The 19,907-nt window shown below is 44.6% G+C and overlaps 2 protein-coding genes across 3 annotated transcripts in view; one reads left to right on the top strand and one right to left on the bottom strand.

Annotated features, from left to right (window-relative positions):
- The window catches only part of phactr1 (phosphatase and actin regulator 1), a 36,978-nt gene extending 25,861 nt beyond the window's left edge, over positions 1 to 11,117 (top strand). For both annotated transcript variants that reach the window (XM_072388931.1, XM_072388930.1), the window contains exons 4-13: positions 463 to 585; positions 679 to 873; positions 1,935 to 2,196; positions 3,219 to 3,427; positions 4,723 to 4,879; positions 5,334 to 5,389; positions 5,480 to 5,541; positions 7,624 to 7,764; positions 7,839 to 7,915; positions 9,966 to 11,117. In XM_072388931.1, the coding sequence (XP_072245032.1) occupies positions 463 to 585; positions 679 to 873; positions 1,935 to 2,196; positions 3,219 to 3,427; positions 4,723 to 4,879; positions 5,334 to 5,389; positions 5,480 to 5,541; positions 7,624 to 7,764; positions 7,839 to 7,915; positions 9,966 to 9,981 (1,298 nt within the window). In that variant the 3' untranslated portion in view covers positions 9,982 to 11,117. The remainder of the gene's footprint in view (positions 1 to 462; positions 586 to 678; positions 874 to 1,934; positions 2,197 to 3,218; positions 3,428 to 4,722; positions 4,880 to 5,333; positions 5,390 to 5,479; positions 5,542 to 7,623; positions 7,765 to 7,838; positions 7,916 to 9,965) is intronic.
- tbc1d7 (TBC1 domain family, member 7) lies at positions 11,037 to 19,824 on the bottom strand. The gene is made up of 8 exons (XM_072388932.1): positions 19,565 to 19,824; positions 19,263 to 19,396; positions 16,783 to 16,863; positions 16,102 to 16,292; positions 15,320 to 15,457; positions 13,199 to 13,344; positions 12,533 to 12,662; positions 11,037 to 11,467 (listed from the first exon to the last, which is right to left on the bottom strand). Exons 2-8 carry the CDS (start codon positions 19,372 to 19,374, stop codon positions 11,381 to 11,383), a joined length of 885 nt encoding a protein of 294 aa, XP_072245033.1. The 5' UTR covers positions 19,375 to 19,396; positions 19,565 to 19,824; the 3' UTR covers positions 11,037 to 11,380.
- Positions 19,825 to 19,907: the final 83 nt, after the last annotated feature.

The raw sequence follows: 19,907 nt of genomic DNA, 5'->3' as shown, positions 1-19,907 counted from the left end.
CTTCAGATTCCTAAATTTCTTGTTCAGTTTGACTGATATCCACAAATAAAGGATGTTCTGTGCATTTAAAGTGTTATGGAGTAAACTTTTAGGTGGCTGCAGCATCAAAAATAACAACAATATGGAATCCATGACTGTGTTTTCATTGGTGACCTTAGAATGTGCTCCACTATGTTTCAGCACCACCCAAGAGCATAAAAACCACCCACTGACTTTAAAGGAGTGGGTTTTTTGTATTCATTTGTCTGCAACCTGCAGCTTTGCCACTAGATGTCACTACAACCAACACAGCAGTCCTCTCAGAGGGTGCAAAGAGTTAATGTTAACTGTACGATCAAGACAGTTTTTTAGTATTTTCTGTTAAGCATCTAATCCGGTTAGTTGTTTCAGCTCTGCTTTCAATCCAAAATCAGCGTAGACTATCAGCTGATCCACATTTTTACTGTTTCACACGGGCTCCAGACGGCTCATCGCCGGCTCTCCGGGAGGAGGTGAAGATGGAGAACGGGCGCTCCCCGGTGTTCGGTTCCAGCCTGTCGGAGTCTGAAGGTACTGAGCTGATGGAGGGCGCGGCGGCAGCTGTAGGTAGGCAGCAGAGCCTCAGCACTTGTTCCCTCCTCACTTATTTCACACATTCTGGCCTCTCACAGCCTTTCTGTTTTTTCTTGGGCTCAATAGAGTTTCCGATGCCAAGTGATGGAGCATGTCAACAAGACCACACCCAGAAACCCAGCCAGGCTCCACCCACAAAGGCGTCCGCAGCGTATCCAACTGAAAGCGCTGAATCAACCCTCTCCAGACCTCCTACGCTACACAAACAACCTCCCGCTCTGCCCCCCAAACCCTTCAGCAGGCTTCCTAATCACATCACAGGTAGGCTGCTCCCGGTGCACGCTCATGATGGCCAAGAAGTATTTGCCCCCTTACAGATTTCTTCTTTTTCCCACACTTAAATGTTTAAGATCATTAAACAAATTTAAAAAGCTATCCAAACCCACCTGGAACTGTGAATCACAAATTAACTGTGATTAACCCCTTATTTTTAAGTCTGGTTACCTGCCAGACTTGTAGAATCAATAAATCACTTAAATAGAAGCTGCCTGACAACATGAAGGAGGCTGAAAGATCTCAGGAAGCAACACATCATGCCCTGATCTAAAGAAACATGAGAAACAAAGTCACTGAGCCTGAAAAGGGTTACAAAGCCATTTTTAAGGCTTTGGGACTGCAGTGAACTGCATCAAGAGCCGTTATCCACAAATGGACAAAACACGGAACAGTGGTGAGCCTTCCCAGGATTGGGAACATCTACCAGAACATCTAAAGGCCTCATGAGACTCAGTTAAGGTCAGTGGTCATGATTCAAGAAGAAGAAAGAGACCAGACAAAAATGGGAAAATATTCTGTGGACCGACGAGATGAAAGTGGAGCTTTTTGGAAGGTGTGCGTCTGCCGTAAAGCTGCCGCAGCATTTCAGAAAAGACACCCACAGTCAAACATGGTGGTGGTAGTGTGATGGTCAGGGGCTGCTCCAGGATTCAGGGTTCGATGGAACTGGATGCAGCACACTGAGTGGCTCAAAGAAACAAAATGAAGGTCTTGGAGTGGCCTCGTCAAAGGCCGGACTTAAATCTGAATCAGATGCTGTGGCACGACCTTAAACAGGTCGAAACGGGCTGAATTTAAACAGTTCTGCAGAGAAGAGTGAACCAAAATTCCTCCTCAGCAATGAAAAAGCCAAAGGGTGCAGTTTGTTAGCTTTAGGGGGTAATTGTACTTTCACACAGGACCAGGTTCTTTCCCTTTATAACAGGTTACCTTTGTCTGATACTAAACTTTATTCGATGATCTGAAACATTTTAGTGTGACCAGAAGAAATCTGTAAGGGGGGCAAATACTTTGTGTTATTGTGTCACTTCTTTCCCCTCACGCAGACGGCTCCCATGTGAAGTTGCCGTGTATGTCTGTGAAGTTATCTCCTCCTCTACCTCCAAAGAAGCTCATGATCTCAGTACCTGCAGGGAGCATGGAGCCCTCGTCAGTCACCTTCCAGAAGTGCCCCGCCCCTCCGAGTCATCCTCCAATGGGCGGCCACTCGCTGCCGTACGGGATGCTGCCCGTTCCCCTCCACCCGCCCAGCCGCATCATTGAGGAGCTCAACAAGACCCTGGCCCTCACCATGCAGAGGTTTGAGAGGTGAGCATCGAGCTACAAGTTACTTTCACCAAGTAAAAAAACTGTCCATAAGTCTGCTGGTGTGTCTCGTCTGCCTGAGGGCAGAAGTTCAACAGATGGGAGACGGGGTGGGATGAGGCCTTCAGGGTGTTTGCTTGCTTTCCGAAGGCAGCGGGCGGTGAAGAGAAAGATGTACGGGCCCAGGCAGCTGCACACCTTCCCCAGTCATCACCAGAAGCTGGTGATCCTCCATTTTTCTCCTAAAATCAACAACGAGCTCCTGTTTTCTCTGTTTAAAGTCAGGTTGTTTGCCTCTGGATCTCCGTCCCGTACGCCGTCTCATCGCATCTGTCGATCAGACCCACCACTGTTGCTGTTAACCGTGACGTTAGGCAGCTGCCACCACAGATACGGGATGATTATCAGTAGATAACCTGCAGGTTATAACAAATAAACCTGCACGGCAGCAGCAAAGCAACTAGAGTCTCAGTATGAAGCACATACTGCTGATTAACTCAGTTTGACATTTGATCTTAGAATGATTTTTAAAAGCTACGTTTGTTTTCATATGACAGACGATACTTAAATGAAATTACATGATATTAACCCTGTAACTTGTTAGAGGACAAGCTGTTTGGTACCTTAATAAAACAACCTTTGCTCCGTCAGATAAAAGCCTGTTAAGAGTCTGCTGATGGGCTCTTTATATCTGCAAATGAAACAAGATGTGTGACGATATGCCCAAGCTGCTTTTCCCTGTGGTCCTTTTCATAGTTTTGTGTGTTAGATAATGAACCAAAACTCCTTCTGTCATCTTTCTCCGCCTGGTAGTTTTGGTCTAATCTCTTCTGAAATGTCTTTAACAACAATGAAAACTGAAAATCAGTAACTGTGTGGCTGTTTGTATGTTTCTGCTGATTGATTAACAATTAGCCAATGAATGGAGAATGTATCAGCTCAGCTTGCCTTTAAATGTTCTGCCCGAGTGTGTTTTAACATGGGATTTGCATGTCTGACCCTTGACCTTTCCCACCAACCTGCAGCTCCATGATGCACACTGTTCCCACCGTGATGATCGAGTGCGACGACAACAAAGAAAACCTTCCCAGTGAGGCGGACTACGAGGGCCCGCCGGGCATGTACAGGGACGAAGAAGAAGAGGAGGAGGAGGAGGAAGAGGAGGAGGAGGATGAAGATGACGAGGAGGAAGATGATGATGAGGAAGAAGAAGAGGATGAAATGCTGTTTACAAGTAAAGCTCTTTCTTTTTCTCTGTGGTCTGTAGTTGCTTTGATCAATGCATGGGGTCACCAGTTGATATTCATATTACTTCTATATGAACAGGTGCACCTGAAGGCATCATTTTCATTATGTGCACGAGGATGTGTGTGTGTGTGTGAGTGCCTGAAAGTGAGTGCCTGAAAGGACAACCCTCATTTAATTTGTCAGCTAAATGTTAAAAAACTCCAAAACAAACTGGAAAAATGTGCAAACTTAAGCTCACACTATCACATATTAAATGGACAGAGAAAAACTATAGATTCACTCTCCTGTTAGACACATATCTGAACCTCTGACGGTGACGCTGAACTGAGGGATTCGTGGGAAATAAGTACTCAAACGAGCAGTAAAAGACATGTTTATGTTAAAATTCAGATTACTCTTTTTATTTACTGCTTTACTGCTCTGTTAGCTCGTAGCTGCTGTTATGTGGCTACTTGCAGCTACAGGAGAGCTAACGGAGGGATTTCTACACAGGCACTCTACTGGGACCACTTCATCCACACGCCCCCCTGCAGCACAGTTTATTCACTCCGTGCTCTGTGACAGTCGGCTAACTTCACACGGAGTTTGCTGCTGATAGTTTTGTGCAACATGGCAGGATATTTATCAGATTTTGACAATGTGGACGATGACTTTGAGTAAGATGGACGTTCTTACCGGAGTGAATGAGCTGTGCTGCAGGGGGGCGTGTGGATGAAGTGGTCCCAGTAGAGTGCCTGTGTAGAATTCCCTCCGTTAGCTCTCCTTTAGCTGCAAGTAGCCACATAACAGCAGCTATGAGCTAACAGAGCTATAGCACACGTTCATTCATTCATTCTTCTTAAAGTATTGGTGAAATACAGTTGGATTACCTTTCCATTGTTTCTGCTGACAGCTCTCTTGCTGGAGGCATGTTTCCTGTCTTTAGTCAGAGGCAACAGCTTTCTAAGCTGTGAACGCGCTCTTGTTTAAGCTAAAGACTCGTTTAAAGTTCAGCTTTTAGATGTAAAACCATCAATCCATCCAGTCTCGGGGGTCTGGAGCCTATCCCAGCAGTCATCGGACCAGAGGCTCGATGTAAAAACCCTTGTGTTGTATCTTTTTCTTCATATTTGACAAAATAACACGGTGGCGAGTCAGTAGGGGTTTTGAATTCATTATAAAACAGAGCGGCGTGGTTCTCGATTTGCCTTTAAATAAAGCCTAAAACTTTTAAAGACAAGTACAAGAGAATCTGTAGTGAAAGGTCTGCACTATCACAGCATGTGTCCATTTCTCCTGAAGGCATGCTGGCCATGAAGGTTTTACGAAAAGACTCGCTGGCCCTCAAGCTGAGTAACCGTCCATCAAAGAGGGAGCTGGAGGAGAAGAACATCCTGCCAATGCAGTCGGATCAGGAGCGGCTCGAATCCCGACAACAAACCGCCACCAAACTGACCAGGTGAGCCATTTCCTGCACGCCACCACGTCACCAGCCATGCCAACTGGGACAGATGATGTATGATGAGTCAGGAGAGATCAGGACAAGGTGAAGGGAGGAAAGTAAAGAGAGCAGCAGGGTGTGGTATCACAGGTGAAAAGGTCAGTCCACAGAAAACTCCTCTTCTGGCTGACCTTTGAACCCTTCTTTTTGTCACTGCCTCTTGTTTTGGCTGCTTCCTCCTCCTGTTCTCACCATCCCAGCACTGCATAACCTCTGAGTCAGTGCTTTCAGCCTCTAAATTCCCAACATACAGCCCCATAAAAATGACATTACATGCACAGTCAGCGCGTCTGTCCACAGGAGGGAAATCTCTTGTGTAAGATATTGAGGATGGTGCAGTAACGATGTTTGAAAAGGATGCATACAAAGGTTGAACTGCTACAAAAATAGATTTAATCCCCCCTCTTTTCAGGCGGTTGAGTCAGAGGCCGACAGCAGAGGAGCTGGAACAGAGAAACATACTGAAGCGTAAGTCACTTTTCACACCATTGGAGGCAAAGAAAGGGAAATATTAACCATAACTGCGTGTGACTGTGGTCTTTCTGCTGTTCCCTGCAGCTCGAAATGATCAGGAGGAGCAGGAGGAGAAGAGGGAGATAAAGAGACATTTATCAAGAAAGGTAAGACGGAGAAGAAGCTGACAGCCTTTGATCAGGGGACACAAATGAACACGGTTACCTTGGAGACCAAACTGCCGCCTGTCATATTCCAGCCTTTTGAGAGGAGGCTGATAGCATTACGGGTCACATCATCTTGTTATTTAGACTGAGAGGTCAGAAAACGGGGAGAACACCACCAAGACGCTGCTGGTGACAGGTTTAAATGGCTTGTTTCAGGGTTTGAGTGAGAGTCAGGAGCTACAGCACGCATCATATCCACAAAAAGGTGTGTTTGAGTGATTTAAGGACCATCTACTGTAAAACAGCTGCTGCCACCACAATGATTGATGAGCTGTCCTTCACATTAAATGTGAGAAGGGAGGATAGACGTTTTCACTCATTTTCACCCTTATATCTCCAGATATTTTAGATTTAACCGTACGCTGAAGCCAACATACAGCAGATGCAATACATGGGGTTCTATGCAGTCAGGAAAAGTACTAAAAAGATAGGAATTTGCTTTTAGTATGTCTGAGGTCCAGACTATTGTCCTTATTTTCTTTCACATAGATTCCATATAAAAGATGGATGCAGCCACCATGATGTCAGTTTTTATCTAATATGTTGAGGACCTTCATCATAAGACATCGTAAGCGTCTCCATCTACTGTAAAAGGACCACGGTTTACTAAATGAACATTGTCTTGTGTTGAAGTTGACTCAAAGAGGAGTACGAACGAGCAGGAGAATCCCACCCTGCCCTGTATGTTCTTCCTATATGAATCAGTTTGGGCATGTGAGCAACCTGAGCCGACAGGCCGAACGTGGACTCAACGACACGCGATTTAAAGGCCTTGCCATGAGGTCGTGTTTAAAAAAAAGAAGGTAATGTTATGTTGAGGAGAGGTAACAGAGTTCCACTGGGTAAAGATGCTGTTACTCTTCCTTTTAGCTCCATATAACTGTTGAATGTTGAATTAACTGCTGCAGAGCCTTGAACTGCAGTCTGTTGGTGAATACATGGCATCATAGTTTAAATGGGCAGAGATACAACATATATTATTCCATCCATCACCTGCCGCTTCTCCGGGGGTCGGGTCGGGGGGGCAGCAGCTTGAGCAGAGAAACCCAGACGTCCCTGTTCCCGGCCACTTCCTCCAGCTCTTCCGGGGGGACCCCGAGGCGTTCCCAGGCCAGCCGAGAGACATAGTCTCTCCAACGTGTCCTGGGTCTTCCCCGGGGTCTCCTCCCAGTGGGACGGGCCCAGAACACCTCCCCAGGGAGGCGTCCAGGGGGCATCCTAACCAGATGCCACCTCATCTGACTCCTCTCAGTGTGGAGGAGCAGCGGTTCTACTCCGAGCCCCTCCCGGATGACTGAGCTTCTCACCCTATCTCTAAGGGAGGCCCAGACACCCTGTGGAGGAAGCCCATTTTGGCCGCTTGTATTCGCGATCTCGTTCTTTCGGTCTCTACCCACAGCTCGTGACCACAGGTGAGGATGGGAATGTAGGCTGACCGGTAAATAGAGAGCTTTGCCTTCTGGCTCAGCTCCTTCTTCACAACGACGGGTCGGTGCAGAGCCCGAAACACTGCAGACGCCGCACCGATCCGCCGTTAATCTCACGCTCCATTCGTCCCTCACTGTGAACAAGACCCCGAGATACTTGAACTCCTCCACTTGGGGAAGGATCTCATTCCCGACCCGGAGAGGGCGATCCACCCTTTTCCGGCTGAGGACCATGGTGCTGATTCTCAAACATATATATTTGCTTTTTTATTTAAAAACTTAAGGCTTCTCAAGGTTTGTTCTCTTAAAAACGATCTGGAAAAACAACCAAATGTCTTCACATTTTGCCATGAAAGGTGATTTTGTTTGGGTTTTCTGTCACACTGGTTCATCCCTTGATTTAGGAGCCTTTTTTATGCTTCAACGATTAACAGGTCAGAGTTAAGTGGCTTAAAAGTGTCTGTTTGTCGTAGCGATTTGATGCAGATTCAAAGAGAGGGTTTTTAAATGTAAACCTCTGTCACTGAGAGGAAACATTCAGACATATTTTCCATGCAGAGCAGTGACAACACTGCTCTTTGTTTCCACCGCTCAGCTCAGCCAGAGGCCCACAGTCGAGGAGCTGAGGGAGGCGAAGATCCTCATCCGCTTCAGTGACTACGTGGAGGTGGCTGAGGCTCAGGACTACGACAGGAGAGCAGACAAGCCGTGGACTCGGCTAACTGCTGCAGATAAGGTTCCTCCATCACAAACTCACAGCGGACCCCAGAAATATCTAAATATATCTAATCTAGTCTTTGTGTTGTGCAGGCTGCCATTAGAAAGGAGCTGAATGAGTTTAAAAGCACAGAGATGGAGGTGCATGAGTCGAGCCGTCATCTGACCAGGTATGTGAAACACTCGTTAAGATAAATGTGCCAGGTTTGTCCTCAAGGGGGCGCCACAACAAAGGTGGTGTTGGGCTTATTCTCCCGTCGATGGCGGTTTAAATCCGTTCAAGCCTGACTCGCTCAGCCGTGTCCACGCTGTGCGGCTGCCAGCTTATTAAGAGCATAATTACAAGCAGCCAAGCGTGAGGACTTCCAATCATTCTCCGAATTTTGAGTCCTGAAAGTCCTGAGATGCAGAGGTGTCAGTGTGCTTATTGCAAAGGCTGCAAAGCCAATAATGCTGCAAAGCTCCTCTCCAGTGTGGGATGTATGGCCCTTCTTAGGGTTTTCCATCAGATACTAGTATCTGGTACGTTTGTAGCAACGACTCGGTCGAGCTGAGCTGAAGTTCGATGCATGACCTACTCCCTGAGGACGTTGCCTTGGATTGATGATCAGCTGTTATTAGCAGAATATTGGCAAACAGATGAGGAAATAAACAGATCTGGGTTCTCCTGCATCACGGTTAATAGTTTGTCTTCGGTTTCTCCTCGTGGCCACGTGGGTGTGAAAACTGTTGCTCGTCTTGGAGAGATAAAGATCACAGTTGAGATGGCATTCAGACGTTCAGACGGGGTCGATTCTCAGTCATCCAGGTCACGTGATCCTACGAGTTTAAATAAGGGCAACTGGACTTTCTGAAAGGCCTCTTCAGTTCAAAACTAGTTCAGTGCAGAGTTTTGGCTTATAAAAAGTTGAAAGTGCGTTCTCTCGTGTGTCAGTGCGGTTACATGAGCGCCATCGGATCGAATTAATGACTAAATTACAATAAGACTGAGTTATTCAGCTCATGGAGACACCTTAATCTGACAAACAATCAGATCAGATCGGGTTAAGACCCCGGGATAACTCGATCCAAACGTGCACTGAACGTGCACGTAGACGACAGTGGATCGGATCGAGCGTTCTGCTCATGCTCCAGATTTTTTCCCGCGATCGTCACCCGGAAGTGGAAGGAGACGATATTACTGTTGTTGTCGTCAGAAAGAAACAAACAACGCGATGGAGAATGCGCCGTTGTGCATCGTCTGTGCCATAACCAGCTCATCACAGATGGAGAGGGACGCAGCTTCATCTCGCTCTGCGTTCGCCATCTTTCTGAATGCCTGAGTTTGTTGTTGTTGGTGCTGAAGACGTCAACAGGAAGTGGCTCTATTAGCGATAGCTGAAATGGGGACAGCGCCACCTATGGTACCGGGGTATGACCTGCTTTGTGCCAGTGACTCCATTCATTCACCGCCATATATCCAAGGATAATTACCCTCAGATAAGGAGCAGAACCCAACTATAGCTATAATCCAGTTAATCTCGCATCATAATAGCATAATTTAGCCATTAATCTGATCTGATGGCACTCATGGAACCCCACTGACTGACCACCGCGTTCTTACAGGAGCCCAGAAGGTACAAACTGGAGGGCTGCATTGGGATTGGGGAACGCGGGACCCAACTCAAATCTCGCGGGAGTTGGGCGGCTGAAAAAAACAAATAACACTGCGGGATCGGGATGTTGCCTAGCGACAGGATGTCAATAAATGATGCGGAAAGGAAGCTCAAAGAAGGTCTTTAAGCACAAAGACAAAGAAGGCAAGTCTGACATTTGGAGAAGTTTCTCAATTGTCCATGAATCTCTTTATTAACAGCCTATAAAATGACATGTTTTCTCCTGCGGGAGAAGACACAAAATCAATGCATTTCTATTATTGTGCGGGCATAAATTTTCATTTAAATTTAATTTTTTTATTTTGTTTTGCGGGTGCAATCAGAAATTCAGCGGGAGCGAGATGAAGAAAACAGTCCCGTGCAGGACTCCAGTACAAACCAAATATAGGCTCCACAGGGTTCCTTTTATGGTCATAGTTTCGTCCCAGCTGGTTGCAAAGTGAAGCTTCACCACTAGATGTCCCTAAATCCCACACAAAGCTTCTTTTTTGTTGTTTTTTTTGGAAATAAGACCACACTGGCAGCACTTCAGCTCCTCACTCTCTCTAATATTTTCTCCCTGCAGGTTTCACCGACCATAAATCAACTCAGTCGAACCTCTGCCACGTTTTTCTACACCGACGGAAGCTTCGTGTGTTCAGACTGCCGCCGGCTAACCAGCGTCAACCTAAAACTGACGAGTTGACCTCAGCGTCGGCGTTCGAGCCGTCACAGGAAATAAAACTTTCAGATGGATTTAACTCTGGACTGTTGTCTCCCATCAGTGGGAATTTTACAGACTTCTTGATATTCAAAAGCTTTTAATTGTCTTTTTTTATTTTTATGAAGAGATGGTGCACTTCTGGTCAAACACACAATCTGTGCCAATTTTGTTGATGGGAAACAGTTGGAGATAAGACGGTGGGTATCTAATTTATTTTTATGGTTGTGTTCTGGCCCTCACTCTCCTTTCAACTGGACGTTATCTTCCCTGGGGGAAATGTTTGAGTTGGCTCGGTTTTTATTCCACAGATGACACAGTTTGCTGTTGTAGGCAGCTGAAACTCAAGCTGAAACCTAATCAAAGTCCCAACATGTTCAAATTGACGTCTTCAAACACGTTTCACATCAATTAACTGAGCAATAATTGTCCATCTGTTTATGGGCAGCATTGTAGAGATCAAAAACCTCAGCTTTCCACTTTAAACCAAAGCAACTTGCCCTGCTGTGGACCCTGAACGCACCCCAGAGTGACAGTAACTCACTGTGCCTACAGCATTCTTTACAGGGATTTCAAAGTTGCCAAATTAGCTTGTTTGTAGACGCAGTAAATAGTTACTGATCTCGGCTGAATTACAAGAACATGCCGTTACTGTGGAGCCTTTTACAGAAGAAAATACTAAAACCCGGCCACCTTACTTCGTTTTTCGTTTACAGTTCAAACCGGGTCCATGAATTAGCAGTCGAGACCGTATTAGTGAGGGGAACTCGTTGCTCTGTGGGTGTCTGAGTGTGTGTGCATGTGTGCGCGCTTGTGCACGAGCGTCAGTAATCCTGCTGCCGCTCGTACATTTAAAGGTGTTTTGAGAGAAAAATATAGGATGTACATAAACACAAGAGGATTTTCAAATGTTTTTTTGTAAACAGAAAAACTGCATGTGAGTATTAATTTATTGTGAGTCTTCTATGATGTACGAAGTTTCCTAAAGAAAGAAACTTATTAAAAATAATAAGTTTGTGCTTCCTCGTCTTCTTCTGTGGTAAACTGGCACATATCGTCACCTGCTTCCCATCTGCGGGGCAGTTTCTCTGCCACCGAGGTTCGTCTTCCTCCCGGAGGAACGCTGGGAACGTGCCCGGGCTGAGGGATGAGTTCCCAGTTCAGTCATGCAGAGACCAAGCCTCACGGACGGTGAGGTCTCCCAGTGGAGTTAAGATTCAGTCCTCGGGGATTCTGGGAAAGCGTCTCGCCTCAAGCTCCAGATTTCTGCCACCATGTGGCTACACGGCATGAACTGGGTTGCCGCAATACTTGTGCCACAAGTCGATGGCTTTGGTCACGATCGCGTCTGTGTTTTCCTGCGGCATCTGAAAGAGACGCAAACGGGTCAGAAACTACAGCATGGAACCGTTTCCAGGCTGGTTCATCATAATAGGCTTGTCCCCGTTTGTTAAATCTTATTATTTCTTCATATTTTCCCTCCAAGCAGCCAGACTTTCTTATAATCTTTTAAAGTGGTCTTTAGCAACAGTTCTCCAGACTTTCTGAAGCTCTTTCAAAGTTTTTCTTTGGACATTCGCTGCTTTTTCACTCATTTTCAGTCCAGTTCTTTTTTATTTAAGCCACTTAACTCTGACCTATGAATCATTCAAGCAGAAAAAAGGCTCCTAACTCAAGGGATGAACCAGTGTTGTGTCGACACAGAACAGACAACTTAGCAAAGAAGCCATTTTAAACTGGATCTTTAGGCACTTTGTCACAAAGACACATCATTTGTTCCCATTTCTTTAGCTGCATCTATGAAAAACAGCAAAGATAACACAGTTTGACAGACAGAAAATAGGATTTCTGCAGCAACAAGGTGATTCCCAAAGAGCTATTAGCTGAAAACTTGGCATATCTCAGCATGGTGTGCAGTGTGTCCTTAAAACATTTGAGGAAACTGGACAAGTGGAGGACAAAAGAAGAAGTGTCAGGCCTAAAAAACTATCTACAGCAGATGAACAGGATCTGAAAGTGATGTCCTTAAGAAAGAGGAAAAAATCCAGCTGTGACCTGACAGGACCTGAGAGATGCATCTGGACCTTCAGCTGATCCATCTACTGTTGGCCCAAGCCTCATCAGAAATGGTCTCCATGGAAGGGTGGCTGTCAAGAAGCCATTCTTAAGGAAGGGAAACAGGGAGAAAAGGCTGAGCTGTGCCAAATGACACAAGAAGTGGACTGAAAATCAGTGGCAACAGGTCTTATGGAGGGAAGAATCCTCCCCAGAGCCCGGACCTCAACATTATTGAAGCAGTGTGGGATCATCTGACAGAGAACGGAACAAAAGGCAGCCCACATCCAAAGAAGAGCTTTGGGATGTCCTTCAAGAAGCCTGGAGAACTATTCCTGAAGACTAATCCCTAGAATAAAGTAGCATCGTTCACTTACCTTCGACAGAAATCTGACCACGCCTTCTGGTCGATTGATGCCCATCAACATGATCTTGTAAGTGAGCAGGATCTCCAGGGCCACAAACACCAGGATCTTACAAGAGCCACTGATCACCTTGTCCCACACCCTGAAGAGAGTTCGACAGTTAGACGAGTCCAACAGCGTCTTAGCCATTAGAAGTCATGAAAGCGTAGAGCTCAGGTGAACTATGTGTTAAAATACTTGCTTTAAGCTTTGAACATGAGCACAAATCCTCCACGCTGACATATTTGCATGAAGGGGTTTGGTTTGTTAAGGTGTTCAATTCACTGTAAACGATGAACATTAAACAATAGAAAATGAGTCCAGCGATGCACAACGTGACTAATAAATATAAAATTTTAAGCAACATGCAGTTCTAAAAACCTGGAGATGAATCCTGGACAGAATCAGACTCCTTGAGAAGCTAACTTTGTATTTTATGAGCTGGTAAAGTATTCTTAATGCAGAGCTGAGATCACAAACTTTGGGTTTGAGTTAAATACCTGAGCCGCAGCTTTCTGCATCTTTGGATGCATCCCGGACTTAAAACCTTTTTTTCCAGATGAGATAACTCTGGATTGCTGCAGAGCATAATGTGATCCACATGCGTGGATGTGTGGAGAGATGAAGGAGTGGACTGACCTCTGCAGGCTGGATTCAGGCAGGCAGCCAGCGAAGCAGCGTCTGAACCAGAGGCTGTACGGCAGCTGAGCCAGCGCTCCAGCGTTCTTCAGATGGCTCAGCAGTCGAGGTTCCTCCTGACTCAGGTAATGCTCCAGGCTCTTTGGCTGCATCAGAGCAGGACGGTCCGAAAAGAAGGAAACAACAAAGTCCTCATTCATAGTTAAACTAGAAATTTACACTGTGGTTCCTTATGTGCTGTATATCTGTCCCATTAACTGTATTGATACATGTTCTGAGCTACACCAGCTGCGTAAATTCATAGATTCATGACAAAAACTGTGCAGGACACAAGTATCCATCAGGATTCTTTCAAACAGACACATAAACCTGCATCTGTTTAATACATTTTAGATTTAATGGAACCAACCTCATCTCCGCTATACACAAATGTTAATGATAAAGGCTTCAGCTTTAACTCAGCAGAAATCTGACTTAATACACAAATGTCACAAGAAGCTGCTCATTTATGACACCGGAACCACTCCGATTGTCACGAATCACATATGAGTGGATTCTACACCAGAATTTCATCCACGTTTACACATTTTAAAGGAGAACTCCGGTATTTTTAAACCTGGACCTTATTTCTGGCATGAAATACGTTCATCTACTCACCGAGAACAGTTTGGTGAAAGTCGGCGTCCTTCGGGAGATATTTAGATAACTGGAGATCCATATAACGGAGTGAACGGGGCTGAGACGATGCAGCCTCTAAATAAGGCATTATCTGTCTTTATTTCACCAATACTTTAAGAAGAATGAATGAATGAACGTGTGCTATAGCTCTGTTAGCTCAGAGCTGCTGTTATGTGGCTACTTGCAGCTATAGGAGAGCTAACGGAGGGATTTCTACACAGGCACTCTACTGGGACCACTTCATCCACACGCCCCCCTGCAGCACAGCTCATTCACTCCAGTAAGAACGTCCATCTTACTCAAAGTCGTCGTTCACGTTGTCAGAATCTGATAAATATCCTGCCATGTTGCACAAAACTATCAGCAGCAAACTCTGTGTGAAGTTAGCCGACTGTCACAGAGCACGGAGTGAATAAACTGTGCTGCAGGGGGGCGTGTGGATGAAGTGGTTCACTCTGTTATATGGATCTCGAGTTATCTAAATATCTTCCGAAGGACGCCAACTTTCACCAAACTGTACTCGCCTCCGAGAATCATCTGAAACTCTCTTAATTTCAAACGATTTTTCAATAAATAACGTGAGAAACTGGATACCAAACAGGTTCCAAATGTGCCGACTTCTGCACCACCTGGATATTTTATCAAAGGCCGAATAAACTTCAGCAAAGAGGACGACACTCATTTTTTGTGGATATTAGAGAGGTTTGAGCCTGTTATTAGTGTGGAGGCTGTGATTGGTTTCTTCAGAACAAACAGCTGTTTGAATAGATTTTTAAGTAACAATGTTGAAAAATAATTATTTTTTAAATAGAAGAAATGTCCGATGAAGACAGTTATGTAATTTATATCAAGGTCCTGTGTATAATAAAGGTTTTATGGCAGTTTGAATACAGCCTTCACGATCAGTTTAAAGGAGAGAAGGAGGGCCTGTTTAAAATGGAAATATGTGATTTCTCTCTGAATCTGAAGTGATTTGAGAGAAAAAGCACAAGTTAAAGCACAAAGATTGTAAGAAGACATAAATAGCTCCATTTTGAGCTAGAATTTATCCAGGTTTAAGAGAAATGGTGTTAGGGATGTTAGGGAGGTTTGGGCCTGTTATTAGTGTGGAGGCTGAGTGGTTTCTGTGGATTTCCCTGTATTTCTAATGGAGAGGGACTGTGCTGTTTCTCAGGTCATTTTATCAAAAACCATTTTAGTAATGAGAGACAAAAATACAAGCACACTTCTGCAGACCCAGACACACGTTTTGAGGTATGATGTGTGTGGGTTCTGTGAAAACTGTGAGAGGAGTAGCGTGCCGACCGTGACACATGATTGAACTTTCAGTTGTAACACAAAGAGTTGCAATCATTGTGTGTTTTCATCTCTTTCACCCCCCACAAACAGGATAAAATAAGGAATAGGCTTGTTTTAGATTAACAGCAAAGCCACAAAACTTACAAGGTGAGGTATTGAATCTCCGAACTTTGTGTGAAACTGATTGATGAAACACTTGATCAGCCAATAGCAGTCGACCGGATCGTCTACAATCTCTTCCATGGCTCGGCTGATGGAGAGAAAGTCTTCGTTTTCTTCATCCTGGGGAGCAAAAAGCCAATAAAAGCCAAAGGAAATCACTGCATCTCAGTTTATCATCTTTTTGAGTCTTTAGAAGTTTTCACATTTCAACACAAACAGAACTTAGGTAAGTTTCATCTTTTAAATAGAAGTAAACACATTCTGAGTTGATGCATTATAATTAAGGGTGACCAGCTGAGGATGATTAAAGCACATTCCCCCCCGACGAAGCCAAGCCTGTGTGGTTTCCTGGAGCAATTACTGCCGCGAACGCGTTTAATTAGTCGGTTAATGATGTCGTAATGGTTGGAAGTGATAAATCTTTTAAAAACTCGGGCTCCAGCAGGCTGTAATGAAAGGCTGCTAACGTCAAGCGAGCTCTGCTTTAGCTTCGATGGGACCTCAGCTGAGCCACCATTTGAGAAATTGTTTGCAGATGTGAGAGTGCACGATGTCAACACTGTTAGCGCCTAAAAGAAGACGTTTAAGCTGCCTGAGAGGAAGCTAAACAGTGGCAGGTTTGACTAAATGCAGCCACTGCATCTCAGTGGTTTGGATGTCTTGTCCAAACTTATTATTTTCCTGTTAACTTCTTGGATAAGGTTGCATTTTCCCACACATCATCTGATGTTTGTGTCTGAGTCACGTGATGCGCTTCATCTTACCGGCGGAGAGGTCTCAGAGCAGCGCGGGAGGACCTGGCTCTCCAGCTGGAACATGCGCAGGTAGATGTGGGTGGAGGGTGTGGAGGCGTTGATGTACCTCATCACCTCCAGAGCCTCCACAATGTCCTGGTTCTGCTCCTTCCGGTAGGCTCCAACCAGAGCGTGCGAGTCGCTGTGGGGAGGCAGGATACCTGCAGGAACAGCACACCACCAATCAGACGACCAATCAGAGGGCATCTCCGTCTGGCCCTTGTGATGCGTTCAATAACAGCTGGAAACAAGAAACTCCCAACTCATGACGGGGGAATAAAGAAACAAATATAACAGAAAACTAAATCAAAAACTTTAGTTCTTTTCTATCTTGAGTTCAAATAACTATATTTATTAGTAATAAATAATACACCAAGATAAACAGGACCCAACCAGGAGAGTAATAATAAAACGATGATGATTATTCCTTTATATCAGACAACAACAGGCAGCTCTGCAGCTCCATTTATCATCAGCCCAAAAAGGCGGAACAGATTTATTTATCTCATATTTAAAGGCTGAAACGCTTCACTGGCCGTTAAACGGAGGCAGAGCTCTGCTTGATTTTACTGGGTCTCTTCTGCACTACTCAGGGCCTGAATTTGAGGCAGGTGGTTTGTGTGTGCGTGACTTTTTATGCATGTTTCTTACCCAACAGCACCTTCCAGACATGAATCCTGTACATGGAGGGGAGAGGGAACCTCTGGCTGAAGGTGCTCAGCTTTTCCAGGTCTGCAAGAGAGTAAACCTCAACTGTTATTTCATCAAATGAAGAAAACAGGCTTTTGAGAGGTGAGCAGGGAGAGTTTGGCTGTTTTTTTCATGGTGCGTTCTGCGTTTTGGTGTCAGAAAGTGATAAAGAACATGAAAAATCTGCCAGAATATCATGTTAACCTGGATTTTAGATGGAATATGGAGTTTTTAGAGAAATTTGAAAAGGAGGATGAAGTTCTGGTATGTAAAATGAAGACGATTGTTCACATTAGATGCACGAAAGGTAAAGTCCACCCTGTTCACCTGATATAACAAACCGTGCAGCGAATGAGAGAAACACAGCATCAGAATAAAGAATCCTGGTTTTATGTGAAGCAAAGACGACTCCGTCAGCCTCTTCTTTCAGCTTCCTGCTGCCACGAGTCACAGATTTAGTGGAGCATTTCAGTTCTACCATTTCAGAGAGCTACGCTGCCTTAAAGGGGAACTCCGGTATTTTTAAACCTGGACCTTATTTCTGGCATGATCTACTTATCATAACGGTTTGGTGAAAGTCGGCGTCCTTCGGAAGATATTTAGATAACTGGAGATCCATATAACGGAGTGAACGGGGCTTAGAGGATGCAGCCTCTAAATAAGGCATTATCTGTCTTTATTTCACCAATACTTTAAGAAGAATGAATGAATGAACGTGTGCTATAGCTCTGTTAGCTCATAGCTGCTGTTATGTGGCTACTTGCAGCTATAGGAGAGCTAAAGGAGGGATTTCTACACAGGCACTCTACTGGGACAAAATCTGATAAATATCCTGCCACGTTGCACTAAACTATCAGCAGCAAACTCTGTGTGAAGTTAGCCAACTGTCACAGAGCACGGAGTGAATAAACTGTGCTGCAGCGGCGTGTCGATGACGTCATCCCAGTAGACGAGTGTGTAGAAAGCCCTCTATAAGCCCCCCGATAGCCGCCAATAACAACAACACAGCAGCTATGAGTTCGTTTAAAAATACAGGAGTTCCCCTTTAATGACATCATAATGTGACGGCTTCATCTTCCGCTGTTCACGTCATATCCACCATGTGTATTTTTCTTAAAAAGCCTTTAAAATGCAAGTTGCAGAATTTATTTGAAATAAAAATCTGATAGTTTTTATAGGATTTTATATTAACTGCTCTAATTCAGAAATTCATATACCAAAGTGGAACAAAAATGGTTCATTCTGATTATCTGGATGAAATCTCAACGGAGAGCACGTTAAAAGACGTGAAATCAGAATCAGCTGCAACCAAAAGCGAGCACAACTATAAGGAGAACAAGGCATCAACAACACACCAGCTTCATCATCAATGCAGAACGTGAGCACGGAGCAGCCCAAAGAAGCCGCTGTCGGGTCTCTAAACCACTTCTCAGGAGTGGAATCGAGGACAAACATTTGGAAATTGGCTGAGACGAGAAGAAAAAATGCTCCCATTTACTGAGAAATCCCATTTCGAGGTTTGAAGGAGTAACATCAGGGTGTATTTAAGAGGGCCGGCAGATGAGAGAATTACAGCACAGTGGATCAAACGTACAGTGACTGGTGGCTGGGATTCAACAAGAAGACCTCGACTCCACAGAGATTCCTCTGAGACACGCTCCCCCCGCCCTCTGGTGTGCAGCTTTATGGAGATGGATCCAAACTGAATGAGTCCAAACTCACCTCAAAGCTCGTTAGAACGACTTGAAGAGGACAGAGAGGTGGTGGCTGCCATGGACTTCACTGTCACATGACCTGTTTCCAGATGGCAATACTTAAAGTCGTAGTGGCCACAGTGTGCTATTGGCCTCCATCATACTGAAAATGCCTGGTTGGTTTGGTAAGCCACTGTATGACAGCATTAAGCTAACGTTGGAGAGTCATGGATGGTTGACTTAGTTGTTGTTTGTAGCTTCGAAAGACGTCTTAAAGACGGCGTCATTCACATGTTTGAATAGATACCAGATCTCATCTAAATGTCCGCCCTGGACTGAAAATTAAACCATCAGAAGCCAGATTTTCACATTCTTGAAGAATTCAAGAAGACTGCAAAACAACTTGAGGCTTATTTTAGTCCAACCTAAATGCATATGGTGCAGAATAGACTGCTTTGCTTCAAGATTCACTGTCAAAACGCAGGTTTTTAAATCGCTTTCTGAGGGATTTATCTTGTTTGTCTTCGTGTAATGAGCTGCTTCTGGCCCTGGAGTCATATGTTGACCTTGTGTATCTTGAACCCAAATGAACAATGAAGCCAAACAAGCTGTTTAACATGGGTCACCCTGTCATTCGTGGGATTTAAATGATAGAAATAATATTAGAATGGATATAAACCGCTTTAATCCAACAGCAACAGTAAATACAACCAGTTTTCCTCGCATGTTAATGAAAATGTCACGTACCCAGTGGATTATCTTTCAGCAGTATTTCCAGTGATTTCTTCTCCTCCACTCCTCTGAAACCCACTTTTTCATAATATGCAGAACGGAAGTTTCTCTGAGGGTCGTCAGCCATGATATCTTCTGCACACTGACACCTACACGTTCACAAAACAACATTTATCTGCATTTAAGACTGATTACACACAGTTTTTACGACGCAGATGTGTTGTGGGGGGGAAACTGGAGTATAATTTGCAAGTGTACAAGTATCCCAGATTAGCAGATATTAATGTTAAGCGTTAACTTAATAACAAGGTTCCTACCTTGAGTATTTCAGTTTGTAGTGGGTGTCTTCATGGGTGAATTCGGACTGATGCAAAACTACAGCTAAACAAGCTAACGTTAGCTTAATCACGTAAACCAACTAACTCTGTGACAACGAACGCATTTAAGTCATCGTGTAAGCTTTATATTATCTGTTTTCCTACAACAGGGTATATATCTGAACGCTAATATGTCAGCGGCAACATGCTAACCGGCTGTAAACAACTGAGCTACCAACGCTACATGCTAGATGCTAATTACGCTTATCAGCTTCCGGGTATTACTTTCAAAGTAAAAGTAGCAGTTGTGTCGTACGTTTCAGTTAATGCCGTGAAGTGCTGC

This window comes from Leuresthes tenuis, unplaced genomic scaffold, assembly GCF_036924035.1.
Source record: "Leuresthes tenuis unplaced genomic scaffold, fLeuTen1.0.hap1 SCAF_7, whole genome shotgun sequence".
NCBI classification, from domain to species: Eukaryota; Metazoa; Chordata; class Actinopteri; order Atheriniformes; family Atherinopsidae; genus Leuresthes; species Leuresthes tenuis.
The sequence above is the reverse complement of the archived record's forward strand: the minus strand, read 5'-3'. Positions and strand labels throughout refer to the sequence as shown.